Consider the following 19,392-nt stretch of genomic DNA (forward strand, 5'->3'; position numbering starts at 1 on the left):
CACCTGCCCTCCCGCTGCCCCGCCCCTGTGCTGCCCTGCCCCTGCGCTGCCCCGCCCCTGCCCTCTGCCTGTTGTGCGCCCCACCCTCATTGAGAGGATGCTGCCCGGTTTTTTGTCACTGCAGACCTGAGAAGCTGGCCTTGACTCTTTTTTTCTTTTTTTTTTTTTTTAATATTTTTTCAGTTATTAATGGACCTTTATTTTATTCGTTTATTTATGTGCGGTGTTGAGAACTGAACCCATGCTAGGCAAATGCTCTACCACTGAGCCACGACCCCAGTCCCTGGCCTTGACTCTTTAGTATCTTTCTTAGCAAAGGAAGGACGGGCCACCAGGGACAGCTTATATGGCTTTGGGAGTCCCTTGCTCACTCTCCATTTGGTGTCCTCTGACAGTAGATTGGTTGGACTAAGAGCTGGGTTTCTCAAGGGTCCTATTGGACCTCCCTTGAGGTGGCAGATGAGCCACTGCAGAGCCCTGGGGCTTTTGAGAGATTCCATACCTGGAAGGACAGCTGGGTCCAGGAGCCTGGGAGTTCTCCTGGCTGCCCACAGTCCTCTGCCGCACTCCAGCTCATTCTAAGCCAGGCCTGGGGGGGTGGGGGTGGGGCTGGAGTTGGCCAATCAAAGGCAAGAGAATGGGAACCTGGGGACACTACAAATGCATCAGCAGGACTGAGGTGCCAGGGGAGCAGGGAGGACCTGCCCCTCTTTCATGTCACTGAGAATTGTAAGAACTGCCCCCCAGTGAAGGCTCCTGATTGTTGACAGGGTGGCCCTCAGCTGAGCCATGAAGGCGGGGCCAGCAAGACTGTAGGTCACCTTAGGCAAGTGGAGTCCCCTCCTGGACTTGTCTACTGTTCTCAGTAAGGGTCATAAGTACCAGTGTTCTCTTGCCTGCTCTCAGCTGGTTTCCTGAGACCGTGCTCAGGGCTGGCTGTGCAGGGTGTGGGAGGTCAGCGGGCCCTGAGGTCCCATCCACGCCCCTCTGCCCGCAGGCCCGGGCGCAGGCAGAGGCCCTCCGCATCAGTGATGTGCATTTCTCTGTCAAGCCGAGCGCCAGTGCCTCCTCGCCCAAGCTGCACTCCAGCGCAGCAGTGCACCGGCTCAAGAAGGACATCCGCCGNNNNCCCTGCGTCGAGAAACGCCAAGGGGCTCTTTCTAACACTTGGCGTTTCTCGACGCAGGGAGAGGGAGCGCGAGCTGTATGGACCCAAGAAGAGGGGACCCAAACCTAAAACTTTCCTCCTGAAGGTAACCTGGCCCAGCCCCAGCAGCCCCCGCTCGGGCCCCCAGCCCCGGCACAGCGCGGGGCCGGGAGGGGAGGGACCGATCTGCGACCGCCCAGGCGGGCGGGCCTTTCCTGAGGGGCCCCAGCTGGGCAGGGGGTAGTTGCGAACCCCAGACAAGCCCCTGGCAGCAGGCCGGGGTCAGTTCCAGCAAGGGGCCTGGGAGTAGGGATAATCCCAGATGACGAAGCCAGGGTCTGGGGGGCCTGCGGGGCTCCTGGAAGGAACTGGATGTGGCAGGTGGCAGGAGGGGGTGGTAGGGAGGCTATTTTGCCAGGAGATCCCTCACCTCCGCCAGCCTGGGGAGCTTGGGGGAGGTAGAGCCCAGGGGGAGAGTGAGCAGGGGCCACATTCTGGCAGGGCACCTGGAGGGGCACTTTGGAAGCCACCTGCCTACCGCCCCCTCCCCACCTCTCAGGATTTACTTTGCCTCTCTCCCTTCCTCACTTTTGGGCTGGATTTGAACTTGACCTTAAATCACTTGGCTTGAGTGTTATCAAGCTGGGCCACTGACTGGGGTGGGCGAGGTGCAGAACCTCAGATGCCCCCAACCTATTTATTCGGGTTCTTAGAGGATGGGGTGGGGCGTGGTGAAGCCTAGCCCGCTGGCCCTGGCAGGGAAGGGATGAACTTCCAGAGGAAGCCTTCCTGGGGATGGGGCTTTTGTATTATTTGGTGAGGAAGAAGAGTCTGGGAGAAGGAGGGTAAGACGACCTGAGGTGGTCAGGTGGCCGGCAGAGCTGCAGGTGGAACCCACCGGGGCACTGCAGTCTCCCTGTAGGGCTGAGGATATCTCAGGGCCTCTTCCCACCTCGGAGCCAGTTATTTTGTGACGTTTGGCACCAAAAGGATAGGGAGGCCTTTTTTCAGAGAAGGGGCTGCAGAATCTCAAGAGTCTCCAGTTTGTCCAAAAGGCTCAAAGCCCAGAGAGGGTGGGATGGTCTTGTCCAGCCCACTCCTCCCCCCACGTACGCCCAGCCAAAGGACTGCGTGTGTAAGGGTTTGTTTTGAACTTAAAGCAGAAATGGAAAAAATGTTGGTTTCCAAAATTCCATATTTCTGTAACCCCCGCCCCCCGCTGCAGCGTATCTTAGGGGATCCCTGGAGCAGCCTTAACCCTGATGCTTCTCGGTGGGAGGGATGGGGCGGAGCAGCTGGAAGGCTGGTGGGCTGACAGCCTCTCGGCGCGGTCGGAGCGCCCTCTAGCGGGGAAGCGAGTCATGGCCCTGAGCAGGGTTCACAAAGTGCCTTTTACTTCAGGTTCTTTTTCCCTGAGCTGCCTATGGGCCTAACAGTGCTGAACCCCGTGCATGAATTGTTTTAATTCTTTCAACAACCTTGTGAAGTGGGGAGTATTTTTATCCGCATTTACAGATGAAAAAGTCAAGGCCCAGAGAGGGGGATCAACCCACCTGAGATCCAAGTAGTCAGCTGGCTGACCTCATCCTTTTCCTTCCTTGAGTACATGTCAGATTAAAGGGAGCAGGCGGACGCACACTGGGTGCAGAGGCAGACAGTAGCACTTTGATCTAGATCTTACAAAACAGGTAGCACAAGAGTGATAAAGATACCTGTGAGGGGCTGTGGAGGCAGCTGGAACCGGGCCCATTGCTGGGATGTGCTGAGAGCCTTGGCAGTCATCAAATTACACCCAAATAGCACTTTCTGCCAGGAACCACTGTGTAGGGAGCAGGAGCCTGCAAGGTAGGTTCCATTGTCCCCATTTCATACCTGAGAAGACAGACCGAAGAGGTTAAGTTAAATAACACATTAGAGAGTTTTTAACCCCTCAGCCAGGGCTCCACCCCCCACCCCCCAGGGCCAGAAGCATGTTGGCAGTGGTCACTTTTAACTCACCAGGCAGATAGACTTGTATTCAGTATTTCATAAAGATACTTAAAAATTATAAAGTAAGAAATGTTTCTGGTAGAAAATTTGGAAAGCATGCATTAGAAGGAGATGCTTGCTCACTGACTCAACACCCATGGACAAATGAATTGAGTGCTTGCTGCATCCAGACCTGTGCCGAGCAGGTGCTATACACCATGAGGTACCCCAGGAGTGCCCCTGGGGTGGGGCCTGTCATGATTGTACAGACAGGAAAAATGAGACTCCGGGGTTCCTCCTGCATCTGCAGTTTACCCATGCTCCTGGGATCAGTCTGGATACAGAGGGAGAAGCTCCCGTCCCCTGAGGGTGAGAAAGAGCGGAGATCCCCTAAGCTCCTTGGGGATGTTCTTGCAGCTAAGACCCTGTTTGCCAGCAGAAAGCTTCGCTTTTCTCTGCCTTTGTCTGGGAAGGGGTGTGAGTGGTCGGATCCCTGGGGAGCTCAGCTGGCTGGGAGCAGTGGGAGCTGGTGGCATTGGCCTTGTGTGCTGCCACCTAGTGGCCAGAGGAATTGTTGAGCAGGCAGCCCCAGGAGGCCCCAAATTGGGTGGGGAGACCAGATAGAGCTGAAGTGTACTTCTCCGCCCCGGGGTGTGAGGGCCATGTTCTGAGCCTCCCTTGGTCAGCTGGAAGGTCAGGCAACATCGCTTCTGGGGGTCATGGTTAGTCAAGTCCTGTCAGGACACACGGGTTACCTCCCTGGGAGGCTGAGCCTCCAGCGCCTGGGGAGTGGGAGGTGGCAAGACCCTGGAACACAGCCCCACCTTAGGGTCATCCTGATTGTGGAGATGTGACCTCCCTATCTGCTCCCACCTGGATCCAGGCAGTCATTGCCTAAGTTCTCTGTCCCCATCCATGGCTGCCAGCCCTGGTACACTCTGAATTCTGTCACTCCCTGGAGTGGGCCCACAGCCTCTCTGCCTCTACCCTGTGTCCCTGTCTTCTCGGGCCACCCTCACTGTGGAACTGCTTGGGCACCCTGGGTACTCATTAAGGATCATGGTGCTCTCCTCTTAGGCTTCAGGGCCTGGCTTGATGATACCTCCTTCACGTGGGGGGGGTTGTCTTCTCACCTGCCCTATCTACATCCCACTCCATCTCCCCTCTGCTTGCTTCTTGCTCGTGTACAGCGTCTGACCTCGGTGCTAACCCAGCAGCTGCAGGTCCTTAGGAGACCCCCACCCAGGGTGGGCATGGTCCCTTTTCTTCCTGCAGATGCCTAGCAAGAGGGGGCAGGGATGGCTTCCTGCCCATTTGGCAAAGCCCCAGACAGTGAAGGAGGAGACCAGATGGTCTCCTCCCGCTCCACCAGTGAGGGCACAGCAGCTGGGCCAGAGGTCGGGCCTCACTGCCTGCTTCTGGACCAGGCCCAAGCAGACCCCTTGTGCCCCACCGTGTCTGCTTCCGATCCCCGTCTTGAAGGCGGGAGGAGCTGGTAGAGTGCACCCTGCCACAGCCTCCTGGCATCTAAAGGCCCCTTCAGTTCTTGACCAAAGGTGCTACAAGAACCTGCTGTGGAAGCTTCCGGTTGAGTGTGCATCTGCCCGTTGGCGTGTGTGTACGAGGGTCCATGTGGGCATCGGGTGCTGGGCCATGGGCCCTCCCTGCGGCACCCTTTGCAGCTCCTCAGAACAGGGTCCCTGAAGGCCTGGCCCTTCCCTTTCTTCAGGCCTGGAATAGTCGTGTCTGGGCAGTTTATTGTGCCCTTGCCCGGCTTCTCCCTGCCCAGTGTGTTAGGGTCACCGAACCCCCAGACACTTCTCTTTGGGGTGGTCAGCCGGGCCTTCACTGCAGACCTGGCATGGTGGGAACTGTGAGCGAGCGTGGGGAGCCCCACTTCAGCCTCACCCTCCTCCAGGGTATTGGGGGAGGAGGGGGCAGGCCTGGAGAGCTCCCGAGGGCCTCCAGCTTCTCCCCACCCTCTCGTCTGCTTCTGACGCTGAGGCTTTCTCTCAGCCCAGCCTGCTTGGAGCAGTGGGAGGCCTCGGGGGTCCTAGGCAGCTTCTGTTGCCCCTGCTGCCAGGGAGCCGAGGCACCTATGCCAGTGGCAGAGACCAAAGCCCCAGCTTTAGGCCAGGCACTGGGAGAGTGGGCTGCAGGGACCGGAGACTGCAGAGGAGCCTGTGTTCCGGAGAACAAGGGTATTGTCCCCTGGGGTGAGGCTGGGGGCCCCTGGCAGCCCACTCTTGGCCACTGCCAGGGACGCAGGTGGATGTGGATGGCAATTTCTGCATGTGGCTTAAACTGGGTCCCTATATGTGCCGCCCTTGGTACCTTGCTCGGAAGCAAGATGGCAAGAGGCAGGAGGGGAGCCCGTCAGATACTGAGCAAGCACCTTGGTCCCTTGGGAGGACACTCTTCTTAATCTCCCTGCTGGGGGCTGCAGCATGGCCCCCCCAGCGCACCCTTGGGGTGCCGAACAGGGGCTCCCACAGGGTCTGAGGTGGCAGCACTCCAAGTCCCTCCCCACCCCGCCCTTTGGGCTCTGTGACCGTCCAAGTGCCAATTGGCTTTTCCCCAAAATAAGGGCTGGTATTTCTCCTCTGCCTTTAGAGGTGACTCCCCCAGCCCTTCCCCAGGTGAGCCACCGCCTGGGCCAGTTACAGGTGTTTCCAGAGACCATGGAAATGTGTTTTCCTGAGAATCTGTGTAATTCGTGACCTTTTTTGTAAAGAAGTTGTGTTTTCAGAGGTGATTTTATGACAGGAAAGTGAAAGAATTAGTTTTTCAAAAAATGAAGAAAAAAGAAAAAAAAAGAGGAAAAAAAAGAAATAGAAAAAACTATCATGGGGTTCCTAAGGGAGTGGGGTGGGGGGAGAAAGATATTTAAAGAGAACGTAGTGATGCGGCATTGCACAGACGAGGTGGCCATGAGAAGCTGGTGGTCCCTGGGGCTGGCCATCCTCCTCCACCCCAGGAGGGTGAGCCTTTCTGCTGTGGCCCACTTCCACACCCGTCCTTACTAAAGGGAAGGAAGACAGCTGCCCCCAGGGAGCGAGCCAGAAGCCTGGGCCCAGGCTGCCCGGCTGATGGAGACCAAGGCTGCTGAGGTTTTGGAGAGATGGGGTCCTGGTGCTCTGTGGCTGTGGCTCGTTAGCAGTTTTCTCCTGGAAGGCTTGTGGCTTCTCCTCTTCATTCCTTTGCCAGCTTATAGGGCCAAGCAGTTCCTAGTACAACCACCCTGGGGGGACCTTCTTATCACCCCTGAGACCGGAACTTCCTGAGCTCCCCTGGCCAGGAAGAGTCTCTTCCCTGTGAGATGTAGGCAGTGACTATGACAGGGGTAACTGGGGAGATGGGAATGCCCATCTCTTTCCATGGGCAGGCTGTTGCCCCAGCTCCAAGCCACGCGCAGCTTGTCCCCACCTCGGGCGTGCCCACACACTGCCTCTGGGAGGGTGCCCTCCAGGGCCTGAGGGGGCATGGGGTCTGAGGCCTCCTTCCCTCTCCCAGGAGGCCCAGTCAGCCTGCCCACTCCTGACCGCACACTTGGACGGATCGGCCTCCCGTGGGCCCCTCCTCCACCCCTTGCTGCTTTTCCATTTGCCTAATTACCTAGCAAAAGTTGCAATCTGGTTTGCTTTATTTTTGTATGTGAAGTAACTCCCAGAGCCCACTGTCCTCTATGTTCACTAGAGGGTGGCCATTGGTCATCTCCTCTTGAATGCACCCCTTCCCTCCTACGCGTCATAGGAAACAGATGAGATCCGGTGTCTGGTTTGAGTTGGACAGTGGGCACCTGTCCCTGTCTCACTTCCCCTCTGACCCTCAGCATGCCCACGTGTGAAAGGCACCTGGGCATAAGGCACTGGTGGTGTGTAAGGACGTGAGGTGCTCATGGCTGCTGGCACTGGGACTTCCAGCCACCCACAGTCCCATTTATTCTCACTCTGCAAAGGGGTCAAGGTCAAAATGAGCTTCCTTCCTGTGATCAAGGAGGAGGTGATGACCAAGTTCCCAGCTGCAGGACAGGTGGCAGGGTGGGAGGAATCTCCCCATTCCAAAGGAGGCCAAGCTGCTTCGTTGGGGTGGGGAACCCACTCCAGGACAAGGTCCGGGGCTGATCCGAGAGCTGAGTGGTCCTGGGATTACCAGGCCAGTGGACCTGCCCAGAGCTGGAGGATCAGCCTGCGGGAAAAACAGCTAAGGGGGTCTGGGCTGCTGCCAGACTTTGTGGCCCCTTCTGAGAGGATGCACCCCCTTCCCCCACTTTTCTGTTTTTTTGGGGGGTTGCTTTTTTTTTTTTTTTGCACTTCGTCCGTGCTGGACAGTGGAGCCCCACCTGGTCAGCTGGTCAGTTCCACTCCTGGGCTCCCACGCACTAGCCCAAGGTGGTCTCTTTGGGGCTTATATGGTTTGAGGAATCACTTTTTTTAAAAAGAAAAAAGGAAGAAGTTTAAGCGTTTTAGTTTTTTCTGTCTGCATCTCCTCCCAATTTAGCCCAGTTAAGGACTCAAACTGCAGGAGAGGGGCTCCCTGGCCCCCCCTTGTGGACAGTCCCCAAGATGCAGAAGCAGGGAGACTGTTGGGTGAGGGCCGGGGACCCTTCCTCTCAACCTGCCCGTCCTCTCAAAGCCTCAAAGGAGTCAGTGCTCCAGCAGTGAGTGCCTACTGTATGCAGAGCATCAGTTAGGCGAACGGGAGGGTGGGGGGCCTCCCCCAGAGGCCCGGTGAGAGGTGCGAGGTGCCCCGGCCTGCCCTTGCTGGGCACAGAGAGATGCAAATTGCTTTTCGTTGGTTTTAATTTAAAAACACAAAGGCCTAAATAAATATGTATCTTATAATTTTTTTAATTTTTGAAAAGCTCATTTAATGAATCGTGCACGAAGGAATTCTATATATATAAAGTATACGTATATAGCTCTATATTTGGGGAGGGGCACTGTCTCTTTTTCTCGCGCTCATTTTTAAAATGAAGTGGTGTTGCCTTGTCTGTGGTCCAACCATCCAGCTCCCAGCTGGCTAAACGTCGCCTCCAGCGGTCAAGACCGGAACGTAGTAGGGCTGGCAGGAGCCGGAAGTCGGGCGGCCCCTGCCCCCTCCTCCCCGCCAGGACTTCCGGCGGGGAAGGGCTGGTTTTCGGTGTGGGTTGGTCTTGTCGTTCCGGTTCCCTGGATTCCGGGCGGGGGAGGGTGGGTTCGGCTGGTGACTGTCGTGTGTGTTTGTTCTGCTGCTCTTCAGTATTGTATCGATGCCAGGAAATGGGAGTGAAAAGCCTCTTTTACCCCCAAATAAATTGTCACATTCCGAAGCCGAGGCCCAGCCCCCGGTGGGTGCGTCTGTCTCTTTCTTTGAAGCAGCGTCGGGCGGTGGGTAGCCCCGCGGGCCGGGCATCCCAAGGCCCCGGCGCCGCCTCTGTCCTGCCTGGGCACGCGGCAGGCCGGTGCCCTCCCTCCCACCATGGCCCCAGCCTCCGAAGGGCCACAGCCGCCTGCCCTTGCAGCCTTGGGGATAGTAGGCGGCACGTGGGAGGGTGGGGTCCTTCACTGGCCCCCCCAGGTGCAGTCACAGCACCCAGGAGAGGAAGGGGCCTGCAGAGTGGTAGCCCAGAGCTCAGAGAGGGCAAGTCGACCTTGCCAGTGGTCTGCACGGTACGCCCCTGTTTGGTAGCGAGGAGCTGCCCCGTGGCTCAGGGAATGGGGGTCCTTTGCACTTGCTCTGGGTGCTGTGTGTCCCGTTCCCCCCCCCCCCCCCCCGATGACACAGCTCTCTGCTTGGTGTGAGCTCAGAGCAGCAGCCCCAGGCACCCCACTTGCAAACTCCTGAGGTGCATCCCGTGGCTACCTGCTGCCAGGCCCTGCACAGGTGTCACTTTGCCCTCCCTCTGCCCTCCTCCTGCTCCCAGGTGGTGAAATCCCATGTCTGGCCTCTCCCGGGTCTCCCACCCTGCACCCCGGCAGTCCAGAACCTCCCCTTTGGCAGTGCACCCTGCCAGTCTCCAGTTTTGCCTGCACCTTGCCACGACTTCCACACCAGGCCCCAGAGGCCTAGACGCCTCCTTCAAACAGGGAGTCCACAGCTCTCAGGATCCCGTGCAAAGTCCTCAGCCTGCAGGGTTCTCCACTCCACCCCCGACCCACACACCCACACATGCTCTCCTAGGACTGCTCCCATGCCAGGTGCCCTCCCCAGGCTCTGCCCCGGCTTCTTCCTTGTGGTCTGGCCCAGCCCCTGCCACTCCAAGGGCAGAACTGTCTTAGCCCCTCTGCTGTAGTCAGAGCTCAGCACCTGGCACAGAACCTGCCTTTTAGTCATCTCTGTCACTAAACTGGGAGCAGCTGAGAGATAGGTAGGGGACTCTAGCAGCCTGTCCAGCTATCTTGACATGCCAGTAGCCCTGTCCCCAGGCCAGCAAGCCAAATGGAAGCATGACCCTCCAGAGATTGCTCCCAGATACAGGGGATCACAGAGCAGGGCAGACAGGTGGCAAGGGACTCAGAGGGGTGCTGACAGGGCAGGAGAGAGGAGCAGAGTCCAGCCGTGGTCAGAGCTGGTCCTCCAAGGCACCTGCTCCTCCTTGCCACTACACCTCCTCCTCCAAGCATCTGCTCCCAGGAAGCCCTCCGTGGGGACTTCACCACAAAATACCCTCACACCTCGCACCTTGCAGGTACTGTGAGCCCCTCACTGTCTTAGCACACATTCCTCCCCAGTGCCCAGCCAGCCCATGCGTCATGAACAGAGGTCACAGCTGGAGGAGGGCAGAGAGGCGAAGTGATCGGTTAGTTCCTTTGCCCCAAATGGCCCACCTCTTCACAGTGGGAAAGCCTTGCTCGCTCCATGCTGGTCTGTTTGCCCTGAGCCCCGAGCTCTGGGAGATTGAGGACATAGGACTGTCCCCAGAGGCAGGTACAGCCCAACGTGAGTCACTCCTGCGCTATCACAGGTCTTGCCTCTACTCAGCGGTGAGTCTGTTCATTGGTTGAGAGTTAATGAGTGTGTCCATGGCAACTTCTCAGAGGAGCCGGAAGCTGTGATGAGGACCAGCGCCCACTGAGGAGAGCAAGGGGGGAGGTGTAGAGAGCTGGACGCAGCTCCCAGGATGAGGCAGGTGGGCTGTGCCCAACCTGGCCCCACACTGGCTGTGTCCTCTTCCTGGCCTTGTGCTGGGGCGAGGGTCTGTGATGGGTGGAGCTTAGGTTTGGGGCAAGGTGAAGAGTGGGATCTGGATGAAATGAAGATGACTAATTTTGCAAAATCTACTTTGTCATTCTCTAAAAGCCGAAACATACTGGGTTTTCAGTCCTGATCCAGCTCTCCCTGGAGTGAAGAGGGGTTCAGAGAGGCTGGGACAAAACTCTCCCCTTCCGAGCCACATCATGAGCCGGTTCTGCACCCTCTTTGTTCCAGCTGCTGGCCTCTGAGCAGAGACACTTCAAAAGGCCTTGTAGCACACACAGGCCAGGCACAAGGACATCTGAGCCACAGCGGTTTGCAAAGACAGCCACAAGGGAGAGGCGTGGACCTGGCCTCCTGACTGGCGCTCTGTGCATCTGTAAGCTGTGAGCTTGGGAGAGGCCTAGGGGGAGACAAAGGCTGCTCAGGGCTGAGGTTTGAAATGATCCTAATGAGGGAAATGAGGCCCAGACACTGACAGAGGCAGTGGGGACAACAGGGAATCATTAGAGTCAAGGGACGTTGGGAAATTTTAGGATTTGGTGATCAATTGCCTGTAGAGTTCTCTAGTTTTCAAACACAGCTGGGTATCAGGTTAGGCAAGGAAGCAGGTGTTGGCACTAATGGATGGGTTCACCTCAGCTGTGAGATGACAGGTCCCCAGCCAGCCAAGAAGGGCCACCAAGGACTTAGATATTTAGCTCTCAAGGCCACTGGGAAACTCTAGGAGCTGATATCCAGCCCCCACATGCCCAAGTCATGGTGTTCATCACACTGAACGGAGGGTAAACTGAGGCAGGGCTAGAAGACAGTTAACCACATCAGACAAGTGAGGACGCAGGGTCTGGGGGATGGGGGATGGGGGATGGAGGCTCAGCCAGGTCTACAGCATGAGGGAGGAACCTTCTGTCATGCTGTGCTATATTAAAGACACCGGATAAAATTAAATGAACTGAGTTTCCAAGACCATTAAAAAGTACTCCCCAGGGACCACCAACCGACAAGTCAAACCTCAGAGTGACGAACAGATGCTATTCTTTGGGTACCCTGATGGGTCAGTGAGGAGCATTGGGGTGGGGGTCAGAGTAGAGGGAGGGTTTTGGCTTCTGCTGATGTGACCATCTGTGGAGATGGGGACACAGCCAAGGGTCCTCATCAACAGGTTCAGAACCAGGATACCTGGATAAAACTGGACCCGGCCCTGGTGAGAATGCAAAAGGTGGGCAGGGAATCACCCTTTAGCAAAAGGTGATGTCATATAAATTGCCTGTCTCACCTCTGGCTCTGTTGGAAGCATAAAAAAGAATTTTCTTGTGGATGTGTAACCGATGTGATTCTGCAATCTGTATTTGGGGTAAAAATGGGAGTTCATAACCCACTTGAATCTAATGTATGAAATATGATATGTCAAGAGCTTTGTAATGTTTCGAACAACCAATAAAAAAAAAAGAATTTTCTTTTGAGGAATTGTAACTCTAGACCTTCCCTGACAAATTTGAAGTGTAGATTTTTATTTTTCAGGTGGTCCCAGAACAACTTAATCTAGAAATTAATATAAAACCAACCTGGAATGGGCTACACTGTACAGTTTCAAGGACCCTACCTCCCAGCCTGCACGCCCACCCATAGCAGGCTACATGGGACTCTCATGGATAAAACCCTAGTAAACATAAGCTCAGAATCCAAAATCACAAAGCACCCAAAAAACAAGCCATCAAGACAAACTCAGAAAAACAAACCACGTATATAGGGTTCAGCATCAACACATTATTTCCAAGCATGCATCTAATACTTCCAAAAATTATCATGAATATCATGTAGTAGTACATAAAACAAATCTCAAATGTCAAGAAATTGGCATCACAGATCATGTGTAATTGGATTAAAAAATTCAGTAGCAATACATTGCTGGTGGGACTGCAAATTGGTGCAACCATTCTGAAAGCACTGTGAAGATTCCTCAGGAAACATGAAACAGAACAACCATTTGACCCAGTTATCCCACTCCTTGGCATATACCCAAAGGACTTACAATTAGCCTAGCATAGTGACACAGCCACATTAATGTTTACAACACCTCGATTCACAATAGCCAAGCTGTGGAACCAACATAGGTGCCTTCAACAGATGAATGGATAAAGAAAGTGAGGTACATATACACGATGAAATATTATTCAGCCATAAAGAAGAATGAAATGATAGCATTTGCCAGCAAACGGACAGAACTGGAGAGTGTCATGCTAAGTGAAATAAGCCAATCCCTGAAAACCAAAGGCTGAATGTTCTCTCTGATATGCGGATGCTAATTCACAGTAAGTGGTGGGGGTGGGGGAGGGAAGAATAGAAGTTCAGTGGATTAGACAAAGGGGAATGAAGGGAAGAGAGGGGGTATGGGAATAGGAAAGACAGTAGAATGAACTGGACATAACTTTCCTATGTTCTTATATGGATACACGACCAGTGTTAACTCCACCGCACGTACAACCCAACCAACGGGGAAGTTACAGCAGGTATGTGTGATATGTCAAAACACACCCCATGTCATGAAGGACTAAAAAGAAAAAATCTAAAAAATCAATAGCAAGCAATAATCAAAACAATGTTGCTCTGACATAAAGACAGACATCTGGACCAATGGACATGGACAGGGTCCAGAATTTAACTTTCACACACATGTCGAGTGATTTGGGGCAAGGAAGAGTTGCAGGACTATCTGAAGGCAGAAGGACAGTCCACCCATACTGCTGGGAAAACGATATCCATGAGGGAAAGAATGAAGCTGGGTGCTCCTCACCTAGCAGTGGCCCCTTGGGATCCAGGGGGGGTTGGCTCCAGCCCGTCGCCAACATTCCACAGCCTCCCGGTGCTCAAGTTCCTTATATAAAGTGACATAGTATTTGCATATAACCTGCACTCATACTTTCATCGTTTGTCACCTCTAGATTATTTATAATACCAAAGGCAACGTAAATGCCGTGTAATACTATCATACTGTGTTGTCTAGGGGATAATAACAAGCTAAATGTCAGCACGGGTGCAGGGTTCGGTTTTTTTTTTTTGTGTGTGTGTGTGTGTGTGTTTGTTTGTTTTGTTGGTTTGTTTGGTTTTTGCAGTTCTGTGGATGGAACCCAAGGCCTCTACCACGAGGCCACACCCCCCAGCCCTGTTTTTAGTATTTTTTAAAAAGTATTTTCTTTTTAGTTGTAGATGGACACAATACCTTTATTTATTGATATGTGGTGCTGAGGATGGAACCCAGTGCCTCACACATGCCAGGCAAGCACCCTACCACTGAGCCACAACCCCAGCCCCTGTTTTTAATATTTTTGATCAGTAATTGCATGAATCCGGGGTCACGGAACTCACAGACACTGAAGGCCAACTGGGTCAGAATGAACTCGGAATGGATCAAAGATCCAAATGTAAGACCTAGAACTAAAGACTTAAGACAGTGCAGAAGCTTCATGACAGCAGGTTTGGCAATGATTTCTTGGTGTAACATCGAAGGTAGAGGCCCCCAAAAGAACCAAACAGGAAAAATTGGGCCTGGTGTGGTGGCGCACGTCTGTAATCCCAGAAGCTCAAGAGGCGGAGGCAGGAGGATCAAGAGTTCAAAGCCAGCCTCAGCAACTTAGTGAGACCCTAACAACTCACTGAGACCCTGTCTCTAAATAAAATACCAAAAAAGGGCTGGGGATATGGCTCAGGGGTTGAGTGCTCCTGGGTTCAATCCCCAATCCAAAAAAAAAAAAGCCAAAAAAAACCCAGGCATATTGGGCTGCATGAAAATTTAAAAATTTCCTGCATCCAAGGACATTACCAACCGTAACAGGGCAGAACAGGAAAAAATACTTGCGAGTCATATATCTGTTATATCCAGCGTACGTAGAGAACTCCAAAAGCTCAACAACAACAACAACACCAAAAGACTCAAAAATAGGGAAAGGACTTGATTAGACATTTGTCCAGAGGATACCTAAATGGCGGATAAGCAGAGTGACAGCAGGGGACTGCCGGTGGTGGGGAGGCAGCAAGGGGCGGTGGTGTTTAACTGGTGCTGAGTCTGAGTGCTACAGGATGAGAGTTCTGGAGATGGGGGAGGTAGTGCAGGCAGCAGTGTGCCAATAATGTACACTGAAAAATGGTTAGGGTGGGGGCTGGGGCTGGGGCTGGGGCTCAGCGGTAGAGTGCTGGCCTAGCACGTGCGAGGCCCTGGGTGCAAGGCCCTGGGTTCTATCCTCAGCACCACATAAAAGTAAATAAATTAAATAAAGGTATTGTGTTCAACTACACCTAAAAATAAATATTTTTTAAAAATGGTTAGGGTGGTGAAGTTTATGTTGCATGCTTTACTATAATAAAAAATGGGGGGGGGACAAAACAGAATCAAGAGTAAAAAGATAGCTAGAAAACAAAACTGTCACCCCACTCCCTCTCCCCTGCCATCCCCCTGCATCATGTTCCCTCCCCAAACTTCTGAAAACTGTAGAAGAGTGAGATCCAAGGATGGATGTGAAAATGTGAAACCATGAGAGGAGAGACACCTGCGGGGCACACCGCCAATCAGAGTTGAGACTGGATAGGGACAGGTCCCCCTCTGGTCCCCGAGACGGGATGTGGCCTTCATTAGAGCAACTTGGTACCAAAGTCTTCCCTGCTGTTTCCAAAGCGGAGTGAGCTCAGAGCATGACAGAGACACGCGTTCCTTTTAAACGACAGCCATCAGCCTTTGTGAGTAAGCGGGTCTGGGGTTGGAGCAGGCGGCGCAGAGCCAGGAGGAGCCCAGGGAAGCCGAACAAAGCCGGGCTGGGGTGGGGGCGGTTCTGCGGAGCAGACAAGGCCCCGCCGCTGTGTCCACTTTATGCCTCGTGGTCTGCAGTCCGCAGGGATCAGCAGGCTCTGGGCTGGGTTTGGGGGCCCTGGAGCCCAAGGCCCAGAGACGCCCTGCGTGAGCAAGGAGACGGGACACACTTTGGAAAAGAGAAGTTGGACCCTGGTCCCCCAAGGGGGCTCGTGAACGTGCTCCCCTGGTGATCCCCGCTGGCACCCAGGCCTGGACGCTGGGCAGTGGCCACCCAGCGCTGTCTCGCTGCCTTGAGGTCTCAGAGGTCCTCCCAGAGCTCCTCCTGCCGCCCACACTTGTCCAGGACTCGGGAGGCCAGGTTTGTAGGCCAGGCTTTGGTGCCCCTGTGTCCCACGAAGGAGGACTGGATGCTCCTTACCTAGCAGTGTCATTTGAAAGGAGTGAAGGAGCTGAAGGGGAGGAAGAGGCGCCAGCCACAGCTGGATGTAGCCTGACCACTGCTCTGGCCTCCTGTCAGGTGGTCAGCTCTGCTACCACTCAGTCTTTTTTCCCCCTGTACTGGGAGTTGGACTCAGGGCACTCCGCCACTGAGCTATATCCCTAGCCCTTTTTATTTGTTATTTTGTGACAGGATCTCACTAAGTTGCCTATGCTGACCTCAAACTTGTGATCCTCCTGCCTCAGCCTCCCAAGTACTTGGGACCTACAGTGTGTGCCAGCAGGCCTGGCTCTCTTCCTAACTGTTTCCTTCCTCCCTCCCTCTCTCCCTCCCTGCCTGCCTCTCTCTCTTTCTTTCTTTTTTCTTTTGTACCAGGGATTGGACCCAGGGGTGTTTAACCACTGAGCCACATCCCAGCCCTTTTTATTTTTTATCTTGAGACAGGGTCTACACGAGGTTGCTCATAGCCTTGCTAAGTGGCTGAGGCTGACTTTGACCTTGCCATCCTCCTGTCTCAGCCTCCCAAGCCGCTGAGATTACAGCGTGCACCACCACTCCCAGCTAGATCCAGGGGTTGACCCCTCGCTGTCATGACTGACCACTGCCCTGACATGTTATGTTCATAGCAGTGGGTAAGGGAACAGTGGTAAGCTGGGTCCTGGGCGAATCCCTTACCTGCTCCGAGCTTGGCTTTGCCATCTGTACCAGGCGACAGCAGGGAGCTTTGCAGGCTGGTCCATGAGCCGGGCCCCGAGCTGCCTGTTCAAGCTCCACTTCTCTTGATCCTGCCATGGTGTAGTCAGGGAAACTGAGGGGGAGGCTGAGTCACTCACTCCGGGTGACATTGTTAGCACGGCCCGCAGCTGGGACAGAAACCCACAGGCTCCAACTTCAAGGTCCACCCCTCGGACCGCTCTGCCCTACCTCAACGGGACACCTCACAGCTCCACATCTGAAACACACCTCCTGACTGAAAACCACCGCCCGGCTGCCTGACTCCCCCTCCAGCTCGTGGGAGCCTGTGCCTTGTCCCTGAGTCATTCCTTTCCAGCCAGCCACCAGCCGTGGTGACTAACTGACCCCTGAATGGAAACGCCACTAGATCTATCCCTCCCTCTCCAGCCCTGCAGGTCCCCCCCAGTCCAAAGCTGAGAACAATGGCCCCCATGTCCCCACTTGTCTGGCCCATGGCCCAGCTGTGCCCGGGCAGCAGGAAAGATCGCTGAGAGGCCAAAGAAGACACCTGAAGGCGGCGGGCAAGACGGGGGCTACTGAAAAATGCTCCCGGGAAGTCCCAGGGGCGCCAGGCTGGACAGGAGCGCCTCGGTGCACAAGGTGCCTCCCCAGGACATAACCACTGTCCCCCTCAGTGCTTCGTCCCTCAGTCACCCCGGGTTCTGACATCCTGGGTTCTGCCCCAGTGGTCACAGGGAGAAGGGTTTATACGTTAGGCCACAGAAGCAGTGACATCATTTGTTGGCTCAGTTTGCTTAGTCCCTCCTGTGACCAGCATCCCAAGGAGCAGCTGTCCTGCTATGTGCAAGGCACCTGCTCCCCCAGAGGACTCCAGCCCCCCATCTGCAGTGGGTGAGAGAGTCAGGGCCCTCCGGGGTGGTGTGTACCTGACCACTCTGGTCTGGCCTCTTCTTACCATTCTCCTACTTGGCTAGATTCTTGGGGATGCCAAGGGGCATACTGGGGTGCTTAAACCCAGGGGTGCTCTACCACTGAGCTACATCGCCAGCCCCTTTCTATTTTTAATTTTGAGGCAGGGTCTAAGTTGCCCAGGCCAGCCTAGAATTTGCCAGTCTCCTGCCCCAGCCCCCAGAGTCCCTGGGATTACAGGCCTCTGTCTCTCAACTTGCTCAGTCCTCCCTTTTTTAAGGAGGACCTCTCAGACCTGCCAGAAGAGCCTTCCCAGGGCTGGGCCTCCATCTGGAGATATGGTGGGTCCCAGAGGCTGTGGGCTTAAAGGTCTGGGTTTGAATCCCAGCATCTCGACTTCGTCACTGAGTGACCTCAGGCAATTTGCTCCACCTCTCTGTTTCAGCATCACTGCAAGCCACCTGGGTATGGTGACCATGGCACTCTCCACGAGAGAGGACTTCCTGAGGTTTAAGTGTGCTGTCACCTGTCCAGCGGTGCCTGGGAAGCCAGCGCCTCCTCAGCGGGAGGGCTCCTCCTTCTCACGAGCCTCCCCCTCGCTGCACACTCTCGGCCCCCCCCACTTCTCACTTTCTACGTCTGAAAAATAAATTGTGTGTGGGTACAACCCGCTAGTTACTGCCACCGTTGCTGGTGGCAGGCTGACAAGAGATGAGAGAGACCCAAGCCTGGGCCCATCCCGAGGTGCCCCTGAGGGCTGGCAAGCTCAGGGCGTGGGAGCAAGGAGGGTCCAGCCCGTGGGTCATTTCCCCACGTGCATTGTCCCCTCGCCCAGCCTGAGGGTCTCCCCAGCCTACTCCCCACTCTTAGGACTCCACCTGGGTACTCTGAGCTAGATCAGGAAACAGATGGCATTGGAGGAGTTGCTGCCAGGGACACATGAATAGCCACCCAGGCAAGGTCCCAGCCGGCTCTTGCCATCAGTAGCTCAGTGTTGTGCACACCCATTTTACAGACTAGAAAAGGGCATTTCCCAGAACCCGAAAACTCTAAATGCAGTGTCTTAAGAATCCTGGGGACATTGGAAAACTGCCATTTTTTTGGAGATGTGGCCGTCAGCCCCGGGATTCCATTGTGCATGAAGCGGATACACCCTGGACGCTCCCAGGTGCCAATGGCCCTCGAATGAGGAGACAAGGTGGCAGGACTTGGGCAGTCTGTGGACTTGTTGGGGAAATGCGAGCTGCAGACCACTGGGTGGGAGCAGGAAGGGCTGCAGCGGCCAGTGGGGACCAGGGACGAGTACAGGCAGGAGGGACCCTTACCGGGACACCCTGGTGCCTCCTTTCCGGGTGGGGCCTTTTTTTTGTCACCTCTCTGAGGCCTGTGAAGTCTGATAAGTTCTGCCTTCAAAGGCCAGTGTGTCCTCACTGGCTGTGGGACCCTGGGCTGAGGCTGGGCCTCTCTGAATTTCCATTTTCTTATCTGTGAAACGGAGACCACTGCAAGATGGAGCTGCCACACTCCACAGGGGATACCCAGCACAGGACGGGACCAGCCACCAGGGCTGTCACATGCCCTGGCACAGGCAGCCCCATGCAGCACAGAAAGAGGAGGCAGCCATACTAGCTGGCCACTCTTTCTGGCCTTTCTTCTCTGGGCCTGGACTCTGGCAGGCGCTTCCCAGCCAACTCCCAGGCCCCCCACGGGGAGGACACATGTTTCCTCCAGTTCCAGTTCCCTCCTGAGCCCGTGTGGGAGCAGATGTCCTCCTTCCTGCCCAAGCCTGTGAGCCGGGTTGGCTTCCAGGGAGGCAGAACTCTGGATGGCACTCTCTGGGCTTCCCCGAGAGGGAAGCTCTCTCGCCTGGCTTTGGCCTCCTCCCTGGTGCGGGCTCCTTGTTCCAGCTCAGGCTAGGAGGGCAAAGGCTTCTGGGTCCCAGCTGAGCCTCTCTCTTGGGAGGCCCCAACCAGGGTGTATGGACTGGAAACGTGAATGGGCCTCAGTCTGAACGATCCCCTGACTCTGCTTAGGAAGGGGACCGGAGGGGACCCAAGAAAAGGCTTTGTGGGAGAAGGCGTTGTAGGCGCTGGGAGTTCAAAGCAAAGAAGTAAAACGGGAAATTAATATTTACAAGAACTGGGAGTAAATAAGGAGGGGGCAGCATGTACTGGACGCCTACTAAGTGCCAGGGGTAGTGTTGGGCCCCTGGGAGAGTCCACACACCGCCTCTCACCTGGCCTTCTTTAAATC

The 19,392-nt window shown here is 55.0% G+C and overlaps 1 protein-coding gene across 3 annotated transcripts in view; it reads left to right on the forward strand.

Moving 5' to 3' along the window:
• The window catches only part of Cbx6 (chromobox 6), a 13,186-nt gene extending 1,488 nt beyond the window's left edge, over window positions 1-11,698 (forward strand). Inside the window, exons 4-5 of one of the 3 annotated variants that reach the window (XM_048801325.1) lie at window positions 1,187-1,253; window positions 8,516-10,377. In XM_048801325.1, coding sequence (XP_048657282.1) covers window positions 1,187-1,253; window positions 8,516-8,785 — 337 coding nt within the window. In that variant the 3' untranslated portion in view covers window positions 8,786-10,377. The other 2 variants (XM_048801331.1, XM_048801338.1) reach the window with 2 other exon arrangements.
• The last annotated feature ends 7,694 nt before the right edge of the window (window positions 11,699-19,392 follow it).

This window comes from Marmota marmota, unplaced genomic scaffold (assembly GCF_001458135.2).
Source record: "Marmota marmota marmota unplaced genomic scaffold, marMar, whole genome shotgun sequence".
Lineage (NCBI taxonomy): Eukaryota > Metazoa > Chordata > Mammalia > Rodentia > Sciuridae > Marmota > Marmota marmota.